General features: G+C 37.8%; 2 protein-coding genes across 2 annotated transcripts; both read right to left on the reverse strand.

Moving 5' to 3' along the window:
- Positions 1-525: 525 nt before the first annotated feature.
- ube2ka (ubiquitin-conjugating enzyme E2Ka (UBC1 homolog, yeast)) lies at positions 526-12,577 on the reverse strand. The gene is made up of 7 exons (XM_028460431.1): positions 12,219-12,577; positions 8,472-8,565; positions 6,567-6,625; positions 6,369-6,451; positions 4,388-4,487; positions 1,912-2,040; positions 526-1,821 (listed from the first exon to the last, which is right to left on the reverse strand). Exons 1-7 carry the CDS (start codon positions 12,279-12,281, stop codon positions 1,747-1,749), a joined length of 603 nt encoding a protein of 200 aa, XP_028316232.1. The 5' UTR covers positions 12,282-12,577; the 3' UTR covers positions 526-1,746.
- A 7,421-nt stretch (positions 12,578-19,998) lies between these two features.
- On the reverse strand, positions 19,999-27,944 carry klb (klotho beta). The gene is made up of 6 exons (XM_028460550.1): positions 27,028-27,944; positions 24,096-24,609; positions 23,737-24,005; positions 23,391-23,647; positions 21,675-22,549; positions 19,999-21,152 (listed from the first exon to the last, which is right to left on the reverse strand). Exons 1-6 carry the CDS (start codon positions 27,772-27,774, stop codon positions 20,728-20,730), a joined length of 3,087 nt encoding a protein of 1,028 aa, XP_028316351.1. The 5' UTR covers positions 27,775-27,944; the 3' UTR covers positions 19,999-20,727.
- Between the last annotated feature and the right edge of the window lie 38 nt (positions 27,945-27,982).

Consider the following 27,982-nt stretch of genomic DNA (forward strand, 5'->3'; position numbering starts at 1 on the left):
GACCACATATTTTGGACATACTGTTATCCTGACATATAACAGTGGTTTTGGCATAAATGCTTAATAAATCTAAGCCTCTACCTTCAAAATACAAAATGCACTGACTTTTTTTGTTGCATAATTTGTTTTTTCCACATAAAAAAAAATGCAATTTTTTTGGGGGAAAAAAAGGCAAAAATGAAAACTTATAAAGAAAAATGTATATTTATGGTTAGGTCATTTTATTTTTTATTTTCCATAAATTCTCATAGCTTTAAAAGTAATAATGCCTCAAAATCAATGTTCCTATCAAATATTGACCTTGTCAAGGCTGTAATAAACTCTTCCCAAATATTTTATTTTACACCTTATAATTGGTTGGGGAAAAAAATGCATATGTAGTTGTTCTTATTGGGACAAAAAAACAAAAAAAAAAAAAGACAAAAAAGGCATAAAAACATTTTTTTAAAACTATAAACAGAAATAGCTATTTGTTGCTACATTAAAAGTTCAAGTGTGTGAAGAAACAGCGAATCAGAGAGCAGGTTAATTTACACAGACTTTAATATTTTTATTTACAGATGAATCATTGACATATTTATCTGTTGACTCAGGTAAGTTGATGCAATATACTTTCAAACTCTTTTTAACCTATTTCAACCCTGACTTGTCACAGGTTGTGTTACTGCTGAACTTTGTGTGTGTGTGTGTGTCTGCTTTCTCGGTTTAAAAACAAGAATCCCTACATATACCTGTGCGAGGCCAATTCCAGGGAACTGTAGCTTCTTTTTAAAATGTGGAAAAACAGGCAGAGGACGCCATGAAGAGAACAAGTGCAGGGATGGGAAATTGGAGGTTTCCTGGAGGGGCTTTGGGTATGTCAGATGGCGGCTGTGGCGGGGGGGATGGGTGGTGGCGGGGTGAACCGTAGCATGAAAACATTGATGGTGACTGTGTGAACACCTCTGTGACACTTGGAGCTGGTTTTCAAACACTAAGTAAGCTGACCTTAGTGCATATCATTACTGCATGTCTCTCCAGCAGAGTGATTTTTTTTATTATACATGTATCAGAATTATACATTTACAGACCTCAAACTAAAAATTTGACATTAGTAAAAGACAAAAACGACTTGCTAGAACTATGTTGTATGTTAATAGTGAGTTCATATTATAGGGTTCAGTGCTAATTACTGCCTGATTGAGTGAAAATAACCAGAGATAATAAGTCAAAGATCACTAATGTAAAACAGTTGACTCAGCTTAATCCTTGTAGAAAAACAGGCCCAAAAGTATGTGAACTGAGAAATGGGTAAAAAATAGCCCACTTTGAATGGTTTCACACTCTTCCACTTAGGTTTACACGAATGAAAGTAAATGCACTGCATAGCCGAAGATAAGCCGCTGACAGCCGCTTCACGGACAGAGCCAGAGGAGCTGAAAGAGCGGCAGGCGTGGGTGGAGCGTTTGCCTCAAAAGGGGGTGTGTGACGTGATTGGATTTCTGATTGTTGCACCGGGAGGAATGTTGAATGTCCTTAAATAAACCACAGATAGAAGCTGGTGTGGATGGAGCAGAGTGGATAAGCACAGAGAGACAATGCCACACAGACAGGAAGGAGGGAGAGTTTAGGGAGATGCGGAGGGTCGGTGTGTGTGTGTGTGTGTGTGTGGTTGGGAAAGAGAGGCCTTCACACAGCAAGGATTCGGAGAAGAGAGGATGAGCATGTTTAAGGAAGGATGGATGGGGATTCAGATGGTGTCAAAATTCAGTTGTTGAGCAGCAGCTCCGTCGCCGTCTCCACGTCCCAGGATTTTGACGACAACGCCACTATTACTGCATTCTGTGGACAGGAACCAAACCAAGCAGCGTTTCATAAAAAACGAGCAACTCACACAGGAAGAAAGGAATAGAAAACCTGACAGATACTAACCTTTTCAAAGCCCATGGCACAGAGTTTGTCTATTTTGCGTGTGTACTCTGGAATGGAGACTGGAGCTCCCGCATAGACCTGAGACCAGAGTCTTGCCGTCTGTTTAAACATTTCTGGATTCTGCTTGTACTGTAGAAAGATGTGGAAGATGTTACACACATCAATTGGAAACAGCATCATTAGTTCACCAAAAAATAATTTGGGTATCAAGGACTGAAGCAGGTTATTGTTTGTTAATCACAGTCAATATTTGATGGTTCAGATTTAAGAGCAGACTGCAGTTGGACAGTAGACTTTATACCTGAACAAACCTACAGTTTATGGTAACATGAACACACACATGTACATGCATCTGTACACAGAAAGTAAATAAAACACCTGCACCTCAACATAAACCTGGCCAAACATTCATTCAAACATTTACACAGATAATTTTGCATCACGAGATATTGTAAGACACTAAACTAAAAACTGGCACAACTTCATTCACTTTCAACATCCTGTGTCACCTTAAGATGGGTACACACACAAGGATTTTTAAATCTGAAGAGATTTTTTTATCTGAATGATTCCCAAACATGATGATAAATTATCAGGCATATAGGAGTTTTGATCATACTGTGTGTGTGCGTGTGTGTGCTCTCAATCTCAACACAGCACACCACACACACACAACCCTTCTGACCCATCACCAATCTTCCTCCAAGCCAGAAATCTCACGTGAACAAACAAGATCTAACAACATGATCTAGAGCTGCGTTCCAGGTAACGCTAAACTCTGGATTTTCCATCCTCCTACTTGAAAAAGTGCCTTGGAACGCCACCTGAAGTCAGAGCTCCAACTCAGTAAAGTTGGGGGAAAAAATCTAATATTATAGCAGTCAGCAATGTTTGACGGGCTGATGCTGAACTCGGTTTAACTCGGAGAGTTGAATGCAGCATTACGCGTTGCTTTTTGATTGGCAACATTCTGTTCCATGGTGGTCGGGTGTCATCGCTTTCCCCACACAGTCAGGGAGTTTTTGGTCGTAAATAGTGAACAAGATCAATATTTACGATCGGTCGTGAAGGGGAAAAAATCAGGTAAAAAACTGTCCAATATATTTTTGTGTGAACCAGGGTTGGGGTCAATTACAATTTTTCATTAGAATTACATCTTCAATTATCCATGTTTGATTACAACTTAATTTTGATTACGGTAACCGGCATTTTTTCCAATTACAATTATTTATCCCCTGAAATTCAATTACAATTATGTTCTCAATCACGAAAGTTCAAATTGTATCACAATTAATGAGCCTGAAATATTTTTTTGCTTCCGAAATGTGGGTGTTTCTAACATTTTTCATGCCTTACTGGATTTTTACCCTCGTTTAAGTGTGTTCATGATACGTAACTAGTTTTTAAGTTATTATGATAGCCTTATTTCAGAAAAATGTACAATAGTAAGTCACTGAGAAAGAAAGGATAAACAAGAAAACCAAGAGCAGAAATAATCTGTTTTATCTGTAGGTAACAAATCGTTTCTGCAAGATTTCACAGCTGCTGACAACTGGATGCAAGTCTCTCCCTGAGGCTGCCAAGCACTTCATTTGCAAGTTTTTAATCATTTTAGAAAAGGGTAGAAGAAAACCCAGCCTCATAAACTAAAATAATCTAAAACTCATCTGGGTCTTACACTTTGCAAGAGTACTTTACATATTAAGTGGTTATGTAATAAATAAAAACTACAATGCTGTGTTTACAGTGTGGATGTGAGAGATGTCTAATATATTGTACACGCATTCATACAAACAAATGTTGTCATTATTGGGATGCAGGAGAGTCTCTGGTAGATTAACATTAATCACATTACATGGGATTAGTTCTGGCCTGAAGGTGTAATGATGGGCTCTATACAGGAAAAATCTTTCCATCAGTAAAAAGCAACAAAGAGCTCAAAGCCTTACACGTACATTCGTGAATATACTGATGACCCACAGAATCAAAGTACACAGAGAAAAGACCATTAATCAGTTATCTAAACAAGGATATGATCGAACAGAATAGAACTCTGAATAAACATTTAACTCAAAACAACATTGAGGCTGCGATAGAGATCAATGTTTGTGTTGAATAATAAATGCATTCTGTTAATGCTGTAATCATTATTATTATAGTGTACCTACGTTACTCTACAGTAAGTGTTAAGTCAACATAAGACGTTCAAATATTTAAAGAAAAACAAGTATTGTAGTGTCTTCCATATTTTCTAAAGTTGATCATTTCCTTTTCTTCATTCTTACCAAAAACATTAAAACTCATCACTGTACACAATATTTTCCTCACATTCATCCAGCCACATGTCAGCGGAGTTTGATGAGCGCTAATGTAATGTAACACATATTTAGCATAGCACACCACTGTACGGTTAACGGCTGCTATGGAATGTACACTTCAAAGTGAAAGCATGTGAGCACACACATGATGTACTCACCTGATTGGCAACTACAGCGTCCTGTGGATCGTCTGGTTCTGCAGCTGCCAGTAAGGCTTGTAGTGACAAGAGGACCGTCCTCAGTGTCATAGCTGCTGCCCTGGAATGACAAGCCAACATTTGTTTGACAAAAATCTTTGAAGCACTGAATAGCTTCTAATTCTGTTAAGGGCATAATGGTTTAACTTATGTTATATATCTATCAGTCTATGTCCTAGGTTCCCAAAGAGGGGTACGGGTACCCCCAGGATTACGCAAATTATCATAAGGTGTACATGAATAAAAAATGAAAATTGGAAACTAGAATATAAATCGACCTTTTTGATAATGTTTGTTGTTACCAGTATTGGTGCACACACAGTGACAAGAGCTTAGATATTTTTATACTGCATTTTATTTGAACTAGATTTATATTTAAAAAAGTGAAAGTATAGAATACAGGTATTTAAGATTGTTTTGTGTGTGGTGTTACAATTTGAAAAAGAATAATAATGAAAACATTTTTAAAACGCATTTTTAATCAATATTTTATTATCTATCTAACAAATCAAGGAGTGTGTGTGTGCTTGTGTTTCTGGAGCAAATTTCCCCCCAACGTAAAACATTTATTTGAATTGTATTTTGCTCTGACGGCACATTCATGTTTACCCAGAAATGAAACCTATTCAGCTTTTGACCTCAGTGTGTGGGGGCGCAAGCGCACCAATGTGTTCATTTACAACCTCTATTATTCAGTCGAAGAAGACCCTCCTCCTGAGGTCAATATTAAATACTTTTTTGTACTGCTAAAAGTTATTCAAGTGTGTTGCAAAACATTTATTTTCATTTTGTTTTGAGATTAGGCTCCCAATTTCGATCGCTTCGTAGTACTTCCGGGCCAGATTTTTTTTCTGTCAAGTCTCGTGCATTGGGCATTTTACCAACCTGTGATGGAGCATGGGCATGCGTGTGGCTGATGTGCATTGCACGCGCACACATCTCAAAACACACCCTCACCACACATAAGGTATTTATGATAAAAAATATACTAAATTTATAAAAATAAACATTTACACAAAACAACAAAAGAAATGCACAAAAACATACAAAAAGGCTCCAAAAACACATACATTACAGAAAAATACACCAAACAACAAAAATATGAAAATGAGTCAAAATACACAAAACTAAATATTTATACAAAAATACACAAAATGACAACAGAAATGCCCAAAACTACATCAAGAAATACACAAAATGACTCCAGAATCACACTACAATGGCAAAAAACAAAACAAAAACAATTATACAAAAAGACAACAGAAATATACATTTGACTCCAAAAAACATGCAATACAGAAAAATACACCAAACAAAAAAATATATAAAATGAGCATGTCCCATAGAATTAAACCAGGGAAATCGCACACACTATTTTACTTTAGCACCCACTAATAAACCCCTTTATAACACTACAGAGTATGTACACATCTTCGTACATCCAACCTTCAAACACGTACTCATTTGGCCATAATTGACAACTTTACTTAAGCTCCCACTATATGAATACATACTTCCAACGGGCACTGTACTAGTAATTATAAATTACTAGATATTTCAGGGGAACTTATTTGAATTCCAGGCAACCCCACATGGGGTCACGACCTCAAGGTTTAAAAACACTGCATTAAATTATTGTTTTTTAAGTGTGTAGCAGTAGGGGGTATATGGCTTCAGGTTAAATGTCTAAAGGGGTACGGGACTGTGAAAAGTTTATATTATAAAGTTGGATGTTTTCAAAATTAATGATTTGAGAACTGACTCGTATCCCCCCTTTTTTTCCTTTCATGATGACAAATGGTTGACCAAATGTATGTTCTGTCTACAAATGTTAATAAAATTAGTTTAAAAATAAGATTTAAAAAAACAATAATCATTTGACCAAAAACATAAATAAATGAATAAAAATACAATTAAAAAATGCTGGCTCACAGATACTCACCACTGGTCTTTGAGAATGTCCAGACATATTGCACCGGTGACTGAGCTGATGTTGGGATGCCAGATCTTTGTTATAAACCGCACCTGAAATGTCAGACGACAAAAATATGCAACGATATATATTGTTTACATATTGTTTTACGGAGCCAAAGGAGACGAGGAGCAATGTCTGTGGCAATAAAGAGGGATGTTCTCTTACCTTGGGCGGATTGAACGGATATGTCTCTGGAATTTTAATTTCTAGTTGATATCTACCCCCTGGAAGAGATGCAAGAAGGATTTTCAGCATTATTCAGCAATTATTTCAAAAGCAAGAAAGTTAGCTAAATATGCTTGGATTAGACTCTTAAATAAACCTAAAAACTCAACAAAGTCATCGTTTCCAGCATCAAGCAATCAGGTGCAATGCATTCCCCTGGTCAGAGGTTCTTTTGTTTTATTTTATTTTTTTTAAATAAACTGGTTAAAAGATGGGAAAAAAACAAGTCATCCAAAAAAAGTGGTACATAAGGCATTTTTGACTTTGACTGGCAAAAGTTAGAGTAGTAGACTGAATAAACACACAAGCCAACCAACTGTTGAAAATGGGATTCAATAATACAGTTTTCATCTGCACTATGGTTCAGTTAAGGGCTGAGCAAAAAGTCGATTTAATCGATTAATCAAATTTGTAGATAAAAACTATTTTTATTTTGCAAATTCAAGTTTAAAAAATAAATAAATAAATTCTTCAATTTTTTATTTTCATTTTTTCCCACCACAGTTTTTTCAGACTTTTTTGCGTTCCGTCCTTGTGGGTTACCGTAGCATGATGTGAGCCAGCCCCCTCTTTGTTTACCCTTTGAGTAGGCTATGTGTGTGCCACAGGCATGTTTAATTTTTTATTCACACTATGCTGAGATGCTAAGGGAAGAGTTTATCATTTTTTTTAGTTGTAATGTTATATGTTACAAAAATATATAGTAATCTGATTTCTTAATCAGAAAATTTAAGCTACTGTGAAGTTGCTGTTGCACTTGTGATTAAACCTGGGTTAAAGGTTGAAATTGTTGAATGACAGAGAATCATTGACTTACTATTTTGGGATTGTTCTATGCATTTTAACTCTTGAGGACAATCACACCAATAAAGTCACACTTTTGACAATATATTTGATGTCTGCAGTCATTTTTAAGTGCATTGAAAAAAAAAAAAAAAATAGAAAATGAAATCGAAACTCAAATTTTTCTTTTAAAATCTAAGTTTTTTTTTTTTTTTTAGGCAAAATCACCCAGCCCTAATTCAGTTCTTCAACTCATGTATCTATTGTTTGCAGATTTCAGCACTGGACAGGCATCAGCACGAACATCCTGACAAATTTATGCAACCATAGATGGGTCACTGTGTACTCGGACACCTTTCATCAGAACCAGCTTTAACTTCAGGGGTCTGCAGTAGTTCCGTTGCTAGAATGGACCACATCAGGCCGTTCACCATAATGTTCAATGCTAAAATAAATGTTCTTCCAGAAGTCATTCAAAAATATCTATCTATAGACTAGCAAATACAGCTTAGAGATCAATGTATGTTTATTGTACCAACGGGAAGACAAACTAAAACAAAGGTGTGTGTGTGTTCTAGGGGTTAAATTGTGGAATAATGGTGATAAAGAAATAAAAATGAGTGACACTATTCATTTTCAGAAAGAAAAGGTCACAATATATTTTAGAAAGTTATGTAAAGCAACATGTTTTTAAAGCCTTACACACATATACATATGAAGTTTTTGTTGCATTATTTGAAAAACGCAACTCAAATGTACTTTGTTAAATGCTTGCATTTCTTTTGAATGTTATGATTTATTTTCGGCATATATGCATTTTTGCTTCTGCCTGTTTCAGTTTTCTTGTTATTCATTTTTAAATTGTGGTTTATGTTTGAAGATTTTTGTTAGACTGAAACAATAAAAGTGAAATTGAAAATGAAACAATGTGGTGTTTATGTTCTAATGGCAAGAAGGTTTTGGTTCAATTTCCTGGGTAAATTTATATGCATGGCTGACCACTATGTAGCCAAAGATGTTTGTTAACATACATTAACCTTGCTCTCTGTAGCAGCCTCTCACCTTCATATGGTGTGTCAGGTGGTCCAGCAATCTCCCCTTTGAGTTCTGTGAAGTTCTCGTCCACCAGGTCCACCTTAATCTGGTTTTTGCTTGTCTGGAGTGATTAAAAAAAAAAAGAAGCATCATCAGAACTAGGGCTGGGCAATATATCGTAATTCAAGATATATCCAGTTTTCTATTTTGCTGATATAGAAAATGACAATATGAACTATATCAAGATATATCTTTTTTTTTAAACTTGTTTTCATTCATACAATAATTTAATATTATTCAAACAGTGTCCGTTACAATTTTTTCACATTTTTGAGAAATATTTTATAGGTTATTTATTAAACTACTTGTTTTAAGAGTCGCTACTTTCATTACTTTTCAGAACAACATGAAAAGCACCGATGGATAGATTGCCGAGTGCATCCTAACCCAGACCTTCCCCTAAACAAACTACATTAAAGAACTCACTCACATGTGCTGTCCTGTAGAGGAGAAAAAGCCCAAAGCGACACATATTATGCAACTGTTTGTTAATGAATGTGCCTGTGTGGCATTTTGCATCAACAAATTTAACCCAAAATTGTCTTTCTGGTAGAAGCGTGCCAAAATATCGATATGAAGATATATCGCAAAGTGTGTGTGTGTGTGTGTGTGTGTGTGTGTGTGTGTGTGTGTGTGTGTTAAGAAGAGCCACTGTGCAGTATACACTTTGTATTACTTGCTGTCATTCATGTGAAATTATTTGGCAATGTTTTGTAATTCCTCTGAAATGGATTCAGTGCAGTCAACAAATTCTGAATTTCTTCAGTGACACATATCATAATGTATTGTTGATGAAATTTCCCGCGATATATAGTGATAACATCGTTATTGTGGGCAAAAATATTGCGATATATCGTATTGTGAGTTATCTGGCAATACCTAGCCCTACTTTCTGGTCAGACTTTGAGTTAAAAAAAAATTGGGATTGATAAAGTATATTGCCATTTTGAGATAAAATATCGAGATATGAGTTTTAGTACATATTGCCCAGCACTAATCAGAACTTCAGCAGACACATTGTCAGTTGTTGAGGAAACCCTAGTGCAGGAGTCACCAACATGGTGCCCGTGGGCATCAGGTGGCCCACATGGACCATGTGAGGGGCCCTCAGGAGCTGTAGTCACCAATGAGCTCCATCTATAATCTGATTTACTTTCCAGGATTTTAACTCACAAAGATAAATACAGATGAAGTTAGTACTTAGTAGTAGAGTTAAACACTGCTGCATGTGATAACGTCTTAGTATTAAATTAATATCTTTAAATGTTTACTTTCATTGAAACTTTGTGACAATTGTTTTTAAGTGTTGCAAATTGGGGGTATGGGCTGTGGTATGTTATATATAATATGAGATATATATATATGTCATTTTTAAAAACGCAAGGTGGATTTTTGTAAAATATGACATATTTGTTACATTTTATAATAATGTTATGTTATACAATTGGTTGTTTTTTTAGTAGCTCGGAAAAAAAGATAATTTTCTATGAAATGTCATGAAAATTAAACAATGGCATAAATTAGGAGAAATAAAGTGTTGCATGTTGAAACTTCAAGATTTCCAACCTTTTTAAGTTACTGCTAGCCTTTCTCATTATCTTACCTCTAACTAAAGTGAAACCTTGAACATTTAGTATTTAAGAAGTACTTTTCTAACTGGTAGCTCTTCAGACTATACAGGTGCTGGTCCTAAAATTAGAATATCATTAAAAAGTTGATTTATTTCACTAGTTCCATTCAAAAAGTTAAACTTGTATAATGTATACATTCATTTCACACAGACTGACGTATTTCAAGTCAGTATTTTAATGTTGATTATTATAACAGACAACTAATGAAAACCCCAAATTGAGAATCTCAGAAAATTAGAATATTGTGGAGAGGTTCTATATTGAAGACACCTGGTGCACCTGTAAAGCCCTTTAAATGGTCTCCAGTCTAGTTCTGTAGGCTACACATTCATGGGGAAGACTGCTGACCTGAAAGTTGTCCAAAAGACGACCATTGACACCTTGCACAAGGAGGGCAAGACACAAAAGGTCATGGCTAAAGAGAGGCGAAGGGAAGGAAAAAAATGTGGTAGAAAAAAAGTGTACAAGCAATAGGGTTAACCACGCCCTGGAGAGGATTGTGAAACAAAACCCATTCAAAAATGTGGGGGAGATTCACAAAGAGTGGACTGCAGCTGGAGTCAATGCTTCAAGAACCACCACACACAGTCGTATGCAAGACATGGGTTTCAGCTGTCGCATTCCTTGTGTCAAGCCACTGTTGAACAAGAGACAGCGTCAGAAGCGTCTCGCCTGGGCTAAAGACAAAAAGGACTGGACTGATGCAGATTGGTCCCAAGTTATGTTTTCTGATGAAAGTACATTTTGCATGTCCTTTGGAAATCAAGGTCCCAGAGTCTGGAGGAAGAGCAAAGAGGCACAGAATCCATGTTGCTTGAGGTCGAGTGTAAAGTTTCCACAGTCAGTGATGGTTTGGGGTGCCATGTCTTGGTCCACTGTGTTTCCTTAGGTCCAAGGTCAACGCAGCCGTCTACCAGGAAGTTATAGAGCACTTCATGCTTCCTGCTGCTGACCAACTTTATGGAGATGCAGTTTTCATTTTCCAACAGGACTTGGCACCTGCACACAGTGCCAAAGCTACCAGTACTTGGTTAAAGGACCATGGTATCCCTGTTCTTGATTGGCCAGCAAACTCGCCTGACCTTAACCCCATAGAAAATCTATGGGGTATTGTGAAGAGGAAGATGCGAGACACCAGACCCAACAATACAGAAGAGCTGAAGGCCACTATCAGAGCAACCTGGGTTCTCATAACACCTGAGCAGTGCCACAAACTGATCCACTCCATGCCACGCCATTGCTGCAGTAATTCAGGCAAAAGGAGCCCCAACTAAGTATTGAGTGCTGTACATGCTCATACTTTTCAGTTGGCCAACATTTCTAGAAATCTTTTTTTTTTTTTTTTTGTATTTAAGTAATATTCTAATTTTCTGAGAAACTGAATTTGGGATTTTCATTAGTTGTCAGTTATAGTTATCAAAACTTAAAGAAATATACATTTGAAATATACCAGTATGTGTGTAATGAATGAATATTATATACAAGTTTCACTTTTTGAATGGAAATACTGAAATAAATCAACTTTTCCATGATATTCTAATTTTATGTCCAGCACCTGTGTACGGTACCTATGAAGTTGCTCACAGTTTCATAAAGGTTAGTGGCCCCTGCCCTAGTGTCAAACCCAAATATGTCCATGTAGAACAAGTGCACAGTACCTCTACTGACTTAGTTTATCATAACCAGTGGCACATGTCTAAGAAAACTATAATAAAGCTTACAAAGGATGACACTGAGTTCAATGAGGTGGAACATGTGAGCAGTGGGTCTCAAACACAACACATTGGCTACCAGTTACTTAGCTTAGCACCCAAAGAGGCATGCTAACAGTCTGTAGTCATTCTAGCATGAGTCTGAATTATCTATGTAAACTGTCCTGAGATAACAGCAGCTCCATTAGCGTAGTTTGTTTCACCGTGTCATGTTATTGCTGTTAGCCCTGAGTCTGATGTTAGCGGTGTTAGCCTCGGCTACCAGCTCAGTAGGCTGACAGCTGAGCAGCCTCCGCCTCATTCAGCCACAGACAGGGGGGGTAAAAAAAAAACCTCATAAAACCACCACCAGCACACACGGTAACACCCACCTCTTCACTCTTCAGCACCTCCTTAAACTCCCGTTTTATCCTCTGAACCGCGATGTTGGCCATGGTCCCCGGTGTTGTGGTTCAGTTGGGGCCTCGTCTGTTGTTAGCTAAGGTTAGCTCGCCCTGGCCCGTACTCGCTCAGGATACGAGCAGAAAAACAGCCGCTGCGAGGACGAGCTGCCGGTGTTCCGTCAGTGTGCGAGGCCGCTATTAAAATTGGACCGAAAAGAACACCTCAACGTGTGTCTGTCATCTCAAACATGTAACGACACGAAGGTCGCAGCCGCTGGAAACATTTTAACACCAAACTGCATGTAGTCTGCAGAAGACGAGGTCATGTGATCTGTATTTATTCTTTACGCCTTCTGCCATTGGCTGATCTGCTCATTAATAGACTTATTATTATCATCGTCGTCATTCACGTTATTATTACAATTTGACCATTTTTTATCTGTTTTTATGTTTGTTTGTATGGCTTTTATGGACATCTATCTATCTATCTATCTATCTATCTATCTATCAATATAGGTAGATTTGTGTCTTTATTATTCAATCAAAAAACCTTTAAAAAAAACTAAACCTTTTCACTCAAAAAGTTAAATTCAATCAAAAATAAATATTCTCAAACAAAGATAAAAATTGTTCAAATGCAAAAAATAAAGAATTGAGACCCAATTAATTGCATTTTAACAACTTTTTCTGATTGAAAATGTTTAGGTTTTTTTTTTTTTTTTATCTATTTATTTTTTATTGAAGTAATCTTTTTTTGTATTTGGGCCATATTATGAGTGGTACATTTGTGTCTTTATTATTCAGTCAAAAAAAAAACATTTAAATCAAAGAAAAAAGAAAAAAAAAAAAAACATTATTTATCATCTATCTATTACACTTTCTTTTATTGTAATTGGTGTAGCGTTAGTAGCTGTAATTATTATTTTTGTTGTTGTTTAATCTTTATTCTCCTCGATGGTGACATTTTTTGCTTTTTGCTTCACAAGGTACGCAATAGTTAGACAATATTTATGATTTGAATTTGTGTATAAACATCCCTATAAAGTAACAATATAGACAATAAATACACATACAATATAGACAATAAATACACATTCCAAATCTTATATGACACATCCACATATTTTTAATGATTGTATCTGTTAATTTTTCACTTTTATGTACCGACTGTAGTGCCATCACGTACCTCCATTTGAGAAACACTGGCCTACAAGATATCAAATTTATTCATAGTATTTTAATTTGATTCTTTCATTCATCAGTCCCCAGTGGTTAGGTAACTTATTCAGCCTATCAGTATAGGCCTATAAAGTAGAAAGAGTTTGGCTTCATAAAATTCATAAACTATGAGTAGAGTAGAGTAGAGTAGAGTAGAGTAGAGTAGAGTAGAGTAGAGTAGAGTAGAGTAGAGTAGAGTAGAGTAGAGCAGAGTAGAGTAGAGTAGAGTAGAGTAGCTTCATTTGTCTCGCAGTGGGGAAATTTGCTGTCAGCTCAGATCAGATTAAGTGCAATATAAAGAAACAATGAAAGATCCACTAAAAAGATGTCAATATTGACCACAAATAATCTATTTAATTTTGTCACTAATTGATGTATATTAATCACAATAAAAAAAATATTGTTGTTTTGTTTTTAAATAATTTTTTAGTGATGCATGCAATGATAAAACAGGATAAGAAATCTAAACAAATCCAAATCATAAATAGTGTCAAATTATTGTGTCCCTTGTTGCACATCCTGTTTGCTGGTTGTGGTGCTGGTTCTGGTTCTGGCCGAATGCAGGAGGTTGGTCAGGGTCTCCAAAGGCTTGAAGTACCCTTCATCAAACAAAGATGAGCACTAGTTATCCAGATTTGGGTGATCCTGAAAAGTTTCTATCCGGATCAGATTGATCCAATCAAATGTTGCTTTGAAAAACCGTCTCAAAAGCAAAATGGATTACGTGATCTTGGATAGCAAAAAAAAGGGATTACCAAATTCGGATCTATTTTATTCAGATTAAACCTTTTGGAAAAAAGGGGCGTGGTAAAGTGGGATGCTTTGTAATATAAGTTACCATGGAGATGTATTCTGTGAAGCTATCCTGCTGCAGACCAGGATCTATTTCATCTCATCCTTTATCTCAGTCAGCAGTCAGTTATTCCACTACACATTGTTATCACATTCAACTAGACCCACTGTCATTATTTAAAAGTTTGAGATCAATAATTTCAATCATTTCAGATAAATGATGATTAAGATAATATTGCAATCATTTAGTAATTTACAGTTTCCCATAAACTATATATAAAATACACTTTCCATATGAATATAAATACACATGAAAGAGGAACATGATGTTCCTTTATTGAATAAGGATAAATTAAAGCATGTAAACCATTGGCTTCTTTCAGAAGTCACACATTGACTCTACAAGATAGAAAGCAAGGAACCAACCCAATAATAAATGCACATTAAAAGCTCTGTATATTACACAACCTGGTCCTGCATGACTGCACAATGAAATAAATGCAGGGCAAATCCACACACAATCAATGTACAGGCAAATAAATTGATTCAATAGCCTACCTGCAAGCTTGCATACACACCACACTCACAGTATACAGCACAATCATCATATGAGGCTAAAATGAATTTAAACTGAATTAAAACAAAATTCCTCCGCCAATGCAGGACATATTTAACTGAAATTAAAAGCATGTGTGTTAACTAAAGGTCTATGTGTAAGGTTACTCTTTCACATGCTGTCAAAGGGCTGAGCTTTTAACGCGTAAAAGTGTGTCTTCCTGAGGTCAAAGATCATCTGGATCCTGGCCCTTGTCCTGGCATGACCATGATTGTAGCCTGCTGTGATTCCTGGGGCTCTGTGTAGGGTGTCAGGAGACAAACCTGGAAATAATCCTGACCTGGGTTTGATGAAATACCCCCATGGCTGACAGAATCCTACTTTTGTGCAAAAACTTAACACACACTTATTTAAGATGGCTTTTATTACCCAGTAGTGTTGTAAAATTATTCTTTGTTTTCATGCTTCTGTTTTTATGCATGTAATTTATGCTGTTTGCATTGCTGTTTGATACATTATAAAGTACTTCGGTCATCTGCAAGCTGTTTCAATGTGCTATATAAGTAAAATTTACATTACATCATGTGTTCCAGAGGGGTGTTTTGGCTAAAAGTGGGTGAGCAAGATCACCCAACATGTGTAGGGTGTTTTGATTTGCTTGTCCTACCAACAAATCACCAATTTGTCTTTGCTAATATGACATTACTAGTTACCAGGACAGATTGTTTTTCTAACTCATCTCCAAGTGTCTGTACTATGCATATCTAAAGTAAGTTAAAAAAAAAAAAAATATTTATGCAAGAAAATAAATTAAATAAAAAAAATCTCTAATTCCATCTTGCTTGCTTCACATTCATTGTCTCTTCTGATTACATCTGTGAAAAAATTAGCACTGAAAGAAAAGGATTCAAACTTATTTTATTAAATATGTAAGTGCTGTTAGTATTGTGTAGAGGTCCATTACTGCTGCTGCAAATCAGGACAGAATAGTTTTTCTTCTTTGTTTGTTGTTTAGTTTTGTTTGTTTTAATGTATTTTATGTAAGAACGTGTATTTATTCAAGATTGACTTTTCTTCATCCCCATTTCAATACAATAGTTGGATTTAGTATCATTTACTTAATGCAAAGTCATTTTATGACCAAGCTCTCTAATACATCCTGGAGGCCAATCTACATTTTCCCAGCATAACACTTCAGTCTCTGACTCTTGACTTCCTGGCGGTCACTAGTTTTCAAAGTAGAGTGGAAGGCAAAGCTTTCCGGTGTCCAAATCCTCTCTGTTGGACCAGCTCCCATATGATAAGTTGTATATACAGTGAAGAAAATAAGTATTTGAACACCCTGCTATTTTGCAAGTTCTCCCACTTAGAAATCATGGAGGGGTCTGGAATTTTCATGGAAGGTGCATGTCCACTGTATGAGAGATAACCTAAAAAGAAAAATCCAGAAATCACAATCTATGATTTTTTAACAATTTATTCGTGTGATACAGCTGAAAATAAGTTTTTAACACCAACGTTGATAATTGGTAGAGTAGCCTTTGTTTGCAATTACAGAGGTCAAACGTTTCCTGTAGTTCTTCACCAGGTTTGCACAGACTGCAGGAGGGATTTTGGCCCACTCCTCCACACAGATCTTCTCTAGATCAGTCAGCTTTCTGGGCTGTCGCTGAGTAACACGGACTTTCAGCTCCTTCCAAAGATTTTCAATTGGATTTAGGTCTGGAGACTGGCTAGGCCACTCCAGAACCTTGATATGCTTCTTACGAAGCCACTCCTTGGTTTTCCTGGCTGTGTGCTTTGGGTCATTGTCATGTTGGAAGATCCAGCCACGACTCATCTTCAATGATCTGACTGAGGGAAGGAGGTTTTTGGCCAATATCTCACAATACATGGCTGCAGTCATCCTCTCCTTAATACAGTACAGTCGTCCTGTCCCATGAGCAGAAAACACCCCCAAAGCATGATGCTACCACCCCCATGCTTCACAGTAGGAATGGTGTTCTTGGGATGGTACGCATCATTCTTCTTTCTCCAAACACGCATAGTGGAATTATGACCAAAAAGGTCAATCTTGGTCTCATCTGACCACAAAACTTTCTCCCATGACTCCTCTGGATCATCCAAATGGTCATTGGCAAACTTAAGACGGGCCTTAACATGTGCTGGTTTAAGCAGGGGAACCTTCCGTGCCATGCATGATTTCAAACCATGACGTCTTAGTGTATTACCAACAGTGACCATGGAAACAGTGGTCCCAGCTCTTTTTAGGTCATTGACTATGTCCTGCCGTGTAGTCCTGGGCTGATTCCTCACCTTTCTTAGCATCATTGAGACCCCACGAGGTGATATCTTGCATGGGGCTCCACTCCGATTGAGATTGTCCGTCATGTTTAGCTTTTTCCATTTTCTAATGATTGCTCCAACAGTGGACCTTTTTTCACCAAGCTGCTTTGCAATTTCTCCGTAGCCCTTTCCAGCCTTGTGGAGTTGTACAATTTTGTCTCTGGTGTCTTTGGACAGCTCTTTGCTCTTAGCCATGCTGACTGTTTGGGTCTTACTGATTGTATGGGGTGGACAGGTGTCTTTATGCAGCTAGCGACCTCACACAGGTGCATCTGATTCAGGATAATACAGTGGAGTGGAGGAGGACTTTTAAAGGCAGACTAACAGGTCTTTGAGGGTCAGAATTCTAGCTGATAGACAGGTGTTCAAATACTTATTTTGAGCTGTATCACACGAATACATTGTTAAAAAATCATAGATTGTGATTTCTGGATTTTTCTTTTTAGGTTATCTCTCATACAGTGGACATGCACCTTCCATGAAAATTCCAGACCCCTCCATGATTTCTAAGTGGGAGAACTTGCAAAATAGCAGGGTGTTCCAATACTTATTTTCTTCACTGTATATATATATATATATATCTTCTTTGTGTGATTGAAGCACCACTGCACAGGACCCCAAGAGCCTGCAGAGGGTGATGAAGACTGCATCACATCATCCTACAGACTCAACACCACACATGACAAACTCAAAGCCAGAAGGATCAAATCTAACGGCCCAGACTGTCTCATCCGGTCTGCAGAATAATTCTGCAAGAAGGAAAAAGAACAAAGAAAGCATTGATTTTTAACAACAAATACCTCACTATTTACTTACTTATGTTTGTTACTGAATGCTCTTAACTTTAGCTGATTTGAAATATGTTTCAATAAAAAAGCTTGCAATTCTTTGGTCACTTCTCTCCTCTGGAATCACTTGCAACAGACCTTAAAACTCTCCTCATTCATTCTGCTTTCTATATTCAAATATATTAAATACAAACAATAGTCCAGCATTGTTTAATTCCGTTTCAATTCAACTTGATTTATATAGCGCTGATTACGACAAAATTAATCTCAAAGTGCTATCAAAATATAAGTTTTGTAATAAATGGGAAAAAGGAAAAAACTCAACAAATCCACATGAACAAGCATAAGCAACAGTGTGAAGATAAAACTCCCTTCTAACAGTTTTTCTTTTAACAGGAAGAAATCTCCAGCAGAACCAGGTTCAGAGGTTGCAGCCATCTGCCTTGACTGGTTGGGGTTAGCGGACAGAAGGAGGAACAGTACAGGATACAGAGATAGACCATCAGAGAGTCCCAGACTAGGTTGAGCCATGAACCATTGATCAGGAACTACCAGCTCCAGCTTCAAGACACCTGAAACAGAAAAGAGAGAAAAGGGCGAGAAGAAGGCACAGACTGCCGAAAAACCTTATACAGTATTAGCAGGTCTGCCTGCATGGAAACACCTGATGCTAAACTATGTGTGAGTGGAATGAGAATGAATAAGGGGTGGACATCAGTGTAAATGGTGTTTAAGCAGTGTGAGCAGTGTGATGGGTATGCAAAGAGGTTCAGAAGTGAGGGGTTGGCTGCAACTCGGCACAACCTTGTCTGACTGGACTTCACCCATTTCAACCCATTAGAGCTATGAGTAGATGGTGGATTGTGTTTGAATAAAGTGTTGGTGTTTTACTATATAAACTAGAGCTTTTAGTTTCTAATTTTTTAGGTTTAGGGCTTTGTTCCTAGTGGTTAGGTTAACGCTATTATTTGGTATACGCTTTAGCAAATAAGTAGGTTTTGAGTTTAGCCTTAAAGGTGGAGAGGGTAGCAGCCTCCCGTACTGGGAGCTGGTTCTACTAAATAGAGGTATAGAACGCTTTAGCCATCTCCTACAGCAGCAAAATTTCTTACAATCCTGCTGCGAACTCCATAATTTCACGTTTATTGATGACTTTGACTTTTTTTGGAAACATGCGGATTTATTCAAATAAGATGGTGTCCATCCTAATTTACATAGAGCGCAAACGCTAAAATCTAATTTACAGTCTATTATTCACAGCTCTACATGTGCATGACTAGCTGAGAATAAACAGGCAGCTACAGAAACCTCCATAGATAAGACCCTTACTCAAAGCACAGAGCACTTGTACCCTATAAACACTGTGCTGAGCAGTATAGAGCAACATGCAGTTCAAATTGCTGTGAGGCAGATGTGCTAACCACTAATCCACCGTGTGCCCTCAGACTCTAACTTCTTATACTAAAATAAATATATTGTTTTAGTTTGATAAATATGCTTGGCAGTGAAAACAAGGACAGAACATACTTAAATCTGAATGTAAAGTCAATACTGCATCATCACAACGAATTATATCAAACCCAATGATGTAAAAATTAGACTTTTAATTAGAGCCGTTTCTAGCTTTGGGGTACCCTCTGTAAGATGCTGTTTGGGATCCCATAGTTTGTATTATTTCATGGAGAGATTCCTAATTCGATGAACTGCTGAATGACGAGTACCTGTCCATCATCGCCCATAGTAACTGTCGGCTGCTACTACCGCGACTTTGGACTCCATCGATTTCGACTTGATCACACCTCAAAAACACAGCTAATGATAGCAGTTTATTTTATTATTTCATCATACATTTACTTATGCATAATAAGTGATGAAGACACTTTCATTCTTCTCAGATAAGGATTCAGCTTTGGGAGGCCCCTAGTGGCTCATTTGGCCCTACGCAATTGGCTAGTAAAATAAGTTGGGAAATTTCTATAGCCATACTGATGGTGAGAGCATAAGCAGAGGTACGGTAAGAATAATAATACATTTACTTTTTTTTTTTTTTTTTTTTTTTTTTTTTAAAAAAAAAAAAAAAATACATTTACAGTATATATTGAGCACTTTTCATAACTCATGTTACAAAGTGCTTTCCAAAGGCAGCTATACAGTAAAACATACAAAAACAAAAGCTATGAGGCAAACAGAGACAGACATAGCCGAATTATATCAGAACATTTAAGAAAATAAGAGAGTCAATTAAAAGATTAGGAATGTTGGCCAGATTATATAAATAGTTTTTGGTACAATAGAGAAAAATAAGTTAGAAGTCACTTAAAATCAGAGAATGCTCTCTGATAAAAAAAAGGTTTTAAGAAGTGACGGATTCAGCAGACCAGATCGGTTTATGGAATTCTGGTCGATGCAGGTAAAAAGACTGTTACAGTAATCTAAACTGGAGAGATAAAATGGCCGATTGGTCTAAACGAGGGGTTTCAAAGTCATTTTCATTCAATTTCAGGTGGGCTACAGATTTTAGGTAGATGATTGAAACCATAAAAAAAAATTCATTGATAAAATGTATATAACGAATATTAATCAGTCTTCGTAAAGCAGGCACTTGTGACAGTTTTGTGGAACCTGCTACCTCGATATAAGCTTATATTATGATAAATTAGATAATTTTCCTGATAGGGATTGCTGAACAAAATGCACGTTTGTCAAAAGACAAAAAAAATCCAAGTCTATATGGGATGAACAGAAGCCCCTCACTTTTTTTTTTTTTTTATCATCAACCTTCTGTGACTTGGTCCTTTTATAAATCAACAGATGGACACAAACACACTATTGGTCCTTCTTTTCTCCTCCTCCTGTTCCTCCTGCTCTTCCTCCTCTCTCTGCCTCTCATTCCATTTTTCTTTGTGATGATGACAAAGATGATGAGAGCTGCCATCATGAACAATGTCAGTAGGAGGCAGCCTCCAAAAACCAGCACTGCTTTGTGTCTAAACATCCACGAACACACAGAGCAGAGTTCCTGCACTGCACTGAGCCTGCAGGGCTGGACTGTGTCATTGTTAGAAAAACCCCTGTTGGTGATGAATTCTCTGTACACAGCAACAGAGGCCTTGGCTTTGGATTGATGATGGATGGAGCTAAACAGGCCAAACTGTGGATTGTGCCGATCTTGGAGTTTCCACATGTAAAATCCTTGCAAGTTGACTCCATCCAAATGAATGGCTGAAAAGAAACAATAGGGAAAGAATGTTAAGTGGAGGTTTCTTTATTCAGACAAGGTTTTTCATGAGATTTTTATCTCCTGACATGTTTCGACTGTCAACTGCCAGTCTTTGTCAGAGGAGTTCTGCTGATCACCTTTGAAGTTTCAAACCTTGTCTGAATAAATTAAACCTCCACTAAACATACTACTCAAAAAAAGGCAAATTTATTCTAGCTGGAACTATTACATGGAAGTCAAATGAAACTTCAAAGGCGATCAGCAGAACTTCTCTGATGAAGACTGGCAGTTGACAGTCAAAACATGTCTGGATATAAAATTTCCTGAACAACCTTGCCTGAATAAACTAAACCTCCACTTGACATACTATTAAAAAAGAAGACAAAATGAATCTTGCTGGAACTACTAATAGGGAAAGAAATTTCTTTTGAATTATTTTTGCCGCTCACAGGAAAATACAGTATCTACTGTTGAACACTGAAACAAAGACAATACATTTATAATGAATGAAATACAAATCCAACCTTTGAGAGCTTCCTTCAGGTAACTCCTCAGGTAGTATTGTCTGAGTACATCTTCAGCAGGAGCCTGATCATCAACCCCACTGCCTGTTACAATGATCGGGAGCGTTCCTCCGTATCTCATAGTCACCCAGCTCAACATTCTCCTGAATCCCCAGGGCACAACAGCCTGACCCAGACGAGAGGAAGGCCAGGTAGGATCGGAAAGAACTTCATAATCAGGATCAGGAGGTGTTTTCTGCTTTGTGCTGGGATGTGGAGATACCAAACGGGTGGTAAAATGATTGAGAGCGATGAAGTCCAAAGCCCCTTTCAGCTCTTTTCTCTCAGCAGGGGTAAAACTTAGAGGTGAGGATTCGGGAAGGTCCATTACCCGAGCCTCGTTCACAGGCTTGTTCACATATTCAGGTCCTATCAACGGGTCTAAGAACCGTCCAAGCTCAAAAAGAAGAAATCTTTCTGCAGCTGTTGTATGGGACTCCAGGAAAAAGTTGGCAGGGATTGCCCAATCAGCATGCAGAGCCAGAGACACCTTTGCTCGCTGCTGGCTGTAAAACTTGCGTTCATATAACCTCCAGGCTTTTGCATGAGCCATAAGAAGGTTATGAGAAGCTTGATGTTTCCCTTTGGTATAAATGTCTGCCAGTCTGTTTGGCTCATTGATGGTGATCCAGTACTGAACCCACGTGCCCAGTTCTTGATAACAAAGCTCTGCGTATTGTTGAAAGGCTTCCACTGTGCTTTCATTGAGCCAACCCCCAGACTGATACAGTTGCACAGGTAGCCCCATGTTTAAAGCTTGGTGTTTGGGGTAATAAATGATCACCACAGGCTCCACATTGAGTCTGCTGAGCTCTTTCAGCACACAACGGTAATACCTGTGTGGACATAGAAAAATATGTGAGCCATAACAGGGTTGAGGGTCATTTGTTTAACTGTATTTGTACATCCGAGACTAAATTAAATCTGTTTGTGGCAATACAGTACAATGTTTGTGATGATTTCATCACAAGCTACTCTTATTTTGAAATCCTTGCAAAAACAGTATATCAAGGTAAACTAAAAATTACTTTGGATAACCTTTGAATACAGTAAAATAGAAGTTTCAAAAAAGAGTTGTGACAAGAGATGGGTGATATATCGGCCCACCAATCTTCTCAGTCGACATTTAGCCATAAAATGTGACATGTCAATGTGTGTCTCCATGGACACACAAAATGACAACAGAACACATCAATACAAATTCAATAGAAGCATGAAGAATACACAAAATAATTACAAAATTACACATAATCAGATGACAATAAAAGTTCCCCAAATTACCTAAAACGCATAAAATAAATAAAAACTCACAAAACGACAACAAAACCACACAAAAAGACAACAAACAAACCCTCTATTTTTTCCGTGTTACTACTCAGATTGGTCACTATTTAGCATGTGGCCCTCAGAACAAACCATCTCATTGTTGTGGCCCCCGCCCGCTGTGATAAAAGTCTCTATATATTATCAATTGTTAGATATTTAAAACTTTCAAAAACGTCTTACGCTTTTGGGTCCAAACCGACCAGTTAAGACCATCTGCATTAAAAAAAAAAAATCCTTAAAAGATAAAGATTTTGTTTGTAATTGGTATATTCCTGAGTCATGGCCTATAATCCTGATCATTTAATGCAGAATGGATGTTTCATCGCAAGTGTTTGTGACTGTGTATTTTACCTTAAAGCTTCAGTGTTCACAACTGAGTGGTCCCCCTGGGGTAAAATTAGGGACCAGTTTAAAGCAAATCGGTAGTGGGATACCCCAATGGATGAAAGGAGGCGCAAATGGCCATTAATGGCCAAATAGTCTGTGCACTGGGTTTGCCTGGTGCTGAGCTCCACCCCTGGGACTGGATGCAATGAGCCGTCCCCAGTCAGGTTCCAGGTGTACAAGTAAGGGTCAGTAAACTGAGGGGAGAAAGGAAAGTAGCGGACCTACAAAGAAAAAAAAAAGTTTCATCTTTTTTGTGCAGATTTATATAAAGACAAGGTTGTTTTTTTTTCATTTCACATTTTCATCATACCTCTAAGGTGGAGTCAGCAATGCCCCAGTGAAACGTGCAGGGGAAATGTCCTTTAGCAACATCTGCTGATTCATCTTGTGGGAAACCATTTTTGGTGATGATCAGCCTGTAATACTGAGCTGAGGTCTTAGGATTCCTGGTTCGATTTGGTTGACTGAAGTCAACATAAAACAGTCCTCTTCTGACAGTGTATCCATAGTTCCACTCATATCCATCAACCAAAGACCACGCTGTGTAGCCAAACACCTGCACACCATCAAACCTGATAGCTGTAATGGACAACAAGCAATAACAGAGTGAGAAGACTGTGGGGATTGGCCTATATTGTGGTTATTTGGGGTTTTCATTCTTTCTACCACCTTGTAGGACCTGGTTTATGAAGCTCTTCATCAGATAGATGGCAATGGTGTCTTCCCGTCCAACACTGGACTCCGAGAACCAGCCACCCTCTGCTATAAGCACTTTCAGATCCCCATACTCCAGTCGTATCCAGCTCAGCAAGCGCCGCAGATCTGGAGTCACAGTTTGACCGTAGTGGATCAGGTCGCGACCCAAACGGAGGTTATTGGGTCCAAAAGACAGAGCGAAAAAATCTGCTGTTTTCTGCACCCAGATCTTCTCCTCAGGAGTAAACATGGGCAGGAGAGAACCATGTTTGGATTTCAAAGAGGCTGGATAATCACCATCACCAAAGATGGGGCTAGCAAACCATCCAAGCACTGCTTCAATTGACTCCTGGCAAAGATCCACTTTAGCAGGTGTGGGTTGGCCTCTTTGAGGTTCAACCCAGTGGGAACCTAAAACAATGGATACTTTACCCCCCTGGGTTGGACGGAAGTTGGTGTTGTAGATGTGCCATGCCTTGGCGTGGGCCTGGAAATAATGTTATTTGTCACTAAAACTTCATACAACATACAGTAGCTGATTATGGTTACAGAAGCTAAAGGGAACAACAGCGTTGTCATGGTTACAACAATGTCTTTTAAAACAAAATAATCATATTTAAAGTGTAACTAAACCCCAAGGTTTTGGCTGATATGCATCTCGGCTGGGAATTCAAAAAGTCCCTTGATTATGGGAGGAGCTTGCATTTAAAGGAGCGGTGGGGCAAACAGTATTGGTTCATGACAAAAGCTGGCTCCAAAATCCTCAGCCAATAGCAAAACTCGATAATAGCCTCATTTCAACCCATAGAGGTCAGTCCCGCTTACATTTTTACAATAAAATACTCCAAATTGAAATACTTTGAATAAAATGTTAGACAACAATTGATCAACAACACTCGTTCATACCCAAATACATTTGTTTTCAGCAGAAAAAAGTGGTTTTGGCATTTAGTAACTCTTTAACGTCATTCTTTGTTTATTTTACAATATTGAATTAGTTGTCTCTTTTTCGTCTAGTCTTTTTTTTGCTTTTCAGCTTGTCTTGTAATTTATTTATTTGTTCAACTTTTTTATTCATTGAATTACAACATGATCTGCGCTAATTCACCATGATAACCGCTTTCTCTGAATGCCAGTTTATCACAGGACCAACACAAAAACACAGGCACACACGCATTCACTACTGTACAGTAAATGTGTGTTTGGAACCAGACATCTCTTTTTTAGGACCATGGGTGGAAACAATCTTGTGTAACAGGGATCCAATGCCCAGTTGTCTACTGTACATCTGTGTATTAAAAGTCAGTAAGAAATAATTCTAAATTGGGCATTTTACCTTTATGTCTAAACGGATAGTAGGAATGTGACACTAGTTTGAGCCACAAATGTGTAATGTAATGTTAATTATTTTTTAATGATTTATAACACATCAGAACTTGTTTGCTATTTCTATCTACCCCATGTGTGTTGTATGAACAGCATGATTGAAAACAACAAAGCTCTACTTCATCTTGACATCCGGACACGCACATAGTGCTGATGTGTTGGACTCTGGCCTCGTTGTCTCCTAAAGTGTCCTGTTTACCAACCATAAATCCTTCTGTATAAATATGACTCACTGATCTTTAGAAGTAAAGAATAAAGTCAGCTGTGTGGTTTTACACATGGGTTAGATAAAATGAGATTTTACCATTTTAAATCGATTTGAGTGAAAGTGAAGCATGCTTGAGTCTATTTCATGTAACCTAACAAGTCATTATAAAGATATAAACATCAATTGTCATAAAGTAATTTAGGAGTGGAAGAGAAATGCAAATAATTTACAAGACACACGTTAAGCTTTGCTTCTCATTTAACTAGCTTGTGGCATACTTTTGCACACAGTAAAAATGACTTGGAAAGCAATCGTTTATTTTAATGTAAAACAGCTTGTAGTTCAATTCCAGATTTTATTTTCACTCAAGCAGATTGTTTTTGATCTATACAAAGTAATTCAGAACTCAAAATGCAGACTAGGGCACATTATTATTATTATTATAGACATTGTATAGACCCAGTACACTTTTGGGTCACGGACCTGTACTGGGTGGGTCGCGGACAGCTGGTCAAACATAAATAATAAAATAAATACTTAATGTCTTTCATGTTGGACTTGTCTATTATTTTGAAAGAAACTTTTCTTTTGACAGGCATGCTGTGAAATGCTTGTTTCACAGAAAAATATATAAATTCATGTTTTAAAGAAAATTATACTGTATATGTGTGTTTTCAACAGCTATTTTTGAAAAACTAAAATTGGTTGGTTGAAATCTAAAAAAAAGTGGGTCATGATTTAATGACCGTCCCAGGGTGAGACCAGCTGAGAACCCCTGGTTTAAAGCATACTGTACTGGATTATATACAGCACACCTATGGTGAAATAATAAAGCATTGTAGCCTACAATGACTGTTTTAGGATATTACTGAAAAGGCCAAGATGGGAAAGTGCAAGTCATATTTTTGTGTCTGCAAGGATCAAAACATTTCAGGAGACCTTGATCCATAAATTCATTTGTTGCCTTGATGAGATTACAAACTTTATCATCATGAACCTGACTAAGGTTAAACTCAGTGCCATACGGTACCAGTCTCAACTGTGGAGACATTGGTGCAGCTGTTTGTTGTAAATTGTGGTGCTTTTCTTTTTCTTTTCTTCATTTTTTTTTAAATTCTGGACTACAAGTCTGCAAAAAAAGATTGATGATGAATATTGTTAAAACTGCATTTTTTGGTTTTGTAGAAATTCTAGAATGACCAGTATTCTGGTTTGAAGTGCTCGATGTGTGTATAACTTGGCCGAATGTGGCCGCTGTCCAGCTTGATTTCATTTCCAAAGCTTTACACTCACTCATTCTATGCATCTTACCCTGATCAGGTTGTGAGCCACAATTAGAGACACAGCTGTCCCTCCCATCTCTCCAGGGGCGTGTACGCCTGTCTCATAGCCCTGCACTGCCATCAGGTAAGGGTTATGCATCGTGATCCAGTAGCGAACATCCCTCCCAAATGTGTGGAAACAAAAAGCAGCATACTCCTCAAACAGTCCCAACAATGTGCTATTTTTCCAGCCTCCATATTGCTCCTGCAGCACCTGTGGGAGGTCCCAGTGATGCAGAGTAACAACGGGCTTAATCTTCTTCTCCTGAAGTTTCTTCAGGAGGTTGGTGTAATGTTTCACAGCAACAGCATTGGGTTGACCACTCCCATTAGGAAAGAGTCTGGGCCAGGAAAGGGAAAAAGAGTAAAATCCCACATTCAGGTGATGCAGTGCTTCTATGTCCTCCTTCCAGTGGTTGTAGCTGTCACTCGCAACATCTGCAGTGTCTCCTGTCATATTACCAGTGAAGGAATTGTGGGTGAAATGGTCCCAAATGGAAGCCCCTTTTCCATTCTTGTCCCAAGCTCCCTCAGTTTGGAAAGCAGATGTTCCTGAACCCCAGAGGAATCCTGGAGGAAAGGTGTCATGGAGGAATTGCTGGTCTTTGGTGATGGATCCTGGTTTGGGCTGCTGCCAAATGTTCCTTCCTTCTCCGAGCAAAGAGAATACTTCATGCCAACCACACACCATCAGCAGATGTAAAAGCCACTGACATCTGGAGATACCGATCAGCATGGTGGACTCTACTGGGTTTTAGAAATCTCCTTCATGAGCACAGGTAGGATTAATGACCAGAAATCCATATCTTTGTCAAGCAAAGGACACTGAGGAGTTCTCTGAGGTGCTGATGTGTTCATCTGACTACCTGGTTGGTCTTTAGTCACTCCCACAGTGAACTTCTGCTCCCTCTTGGCTCCTCCCTTACACACAATGTTCACACACG

The sequence above is a fragment of the Gouania willdenowi genome, chromosome 10 (genome assembly GCF_900634775.1).
Source record: "Gouania willdenowi chromosome 10, fGouWil2.1, whole genome shotgun sequence".
Taxonomy (NCBI): domain Eukaryota; kingdom Metazoa; phylum Chordata; class Actinopteri; order Blenniiformes; family Gobiesocidae; genus Gouania; species Gouania willdenowi.

Excerpts from the sequence above, each read along its gene's own strand:
- klb (XM_028460550.1), bottom strand. The coding sequence starts at position 27,774 with ATGCTGATCGGTATCTCCAGATGTCAGTGGCTTTTACATCTGCTGATG. Across the intron at positions 24,006-24,095 it reads CATAAACCAGGTCCTACAAG|CTATCAGGTTTGATGGTGTG; the intron begins GTGGTAGAAAGA and ends TGTCCATTACAG. Across the intron at positions 23,648-23,736 it reads TTGCTGACTCCACCTTAGAG|GTCCGCTACTTTCCTTTCTC; the intron begins GTATGATGAAAA and ends TTTTCTTTGTAG.
- ube2ka (XM_028460431.1), bottom strand. The coding sequence starts at position 12,281 with ATGGCCAACATCGCGGTTCAGAGGATAAAACGGGAGTTTAAGGAGGTG. Across the intron at positions 6,626-8,471 it reads ACCTGACACACCATATGAAG|GGGGTAGATATCAACTAGAA; the intron begins GTGAGAGGCTGC and ends CATCTCTTCCAG. Across the intron at positions 4,488-6,368 it reads GACATTCTCAAAGACCAGTG|GGCAGCAGCTATGACACTGA; the intron begins GTGAGTATCTGT and ends TTGTCATTCCAG.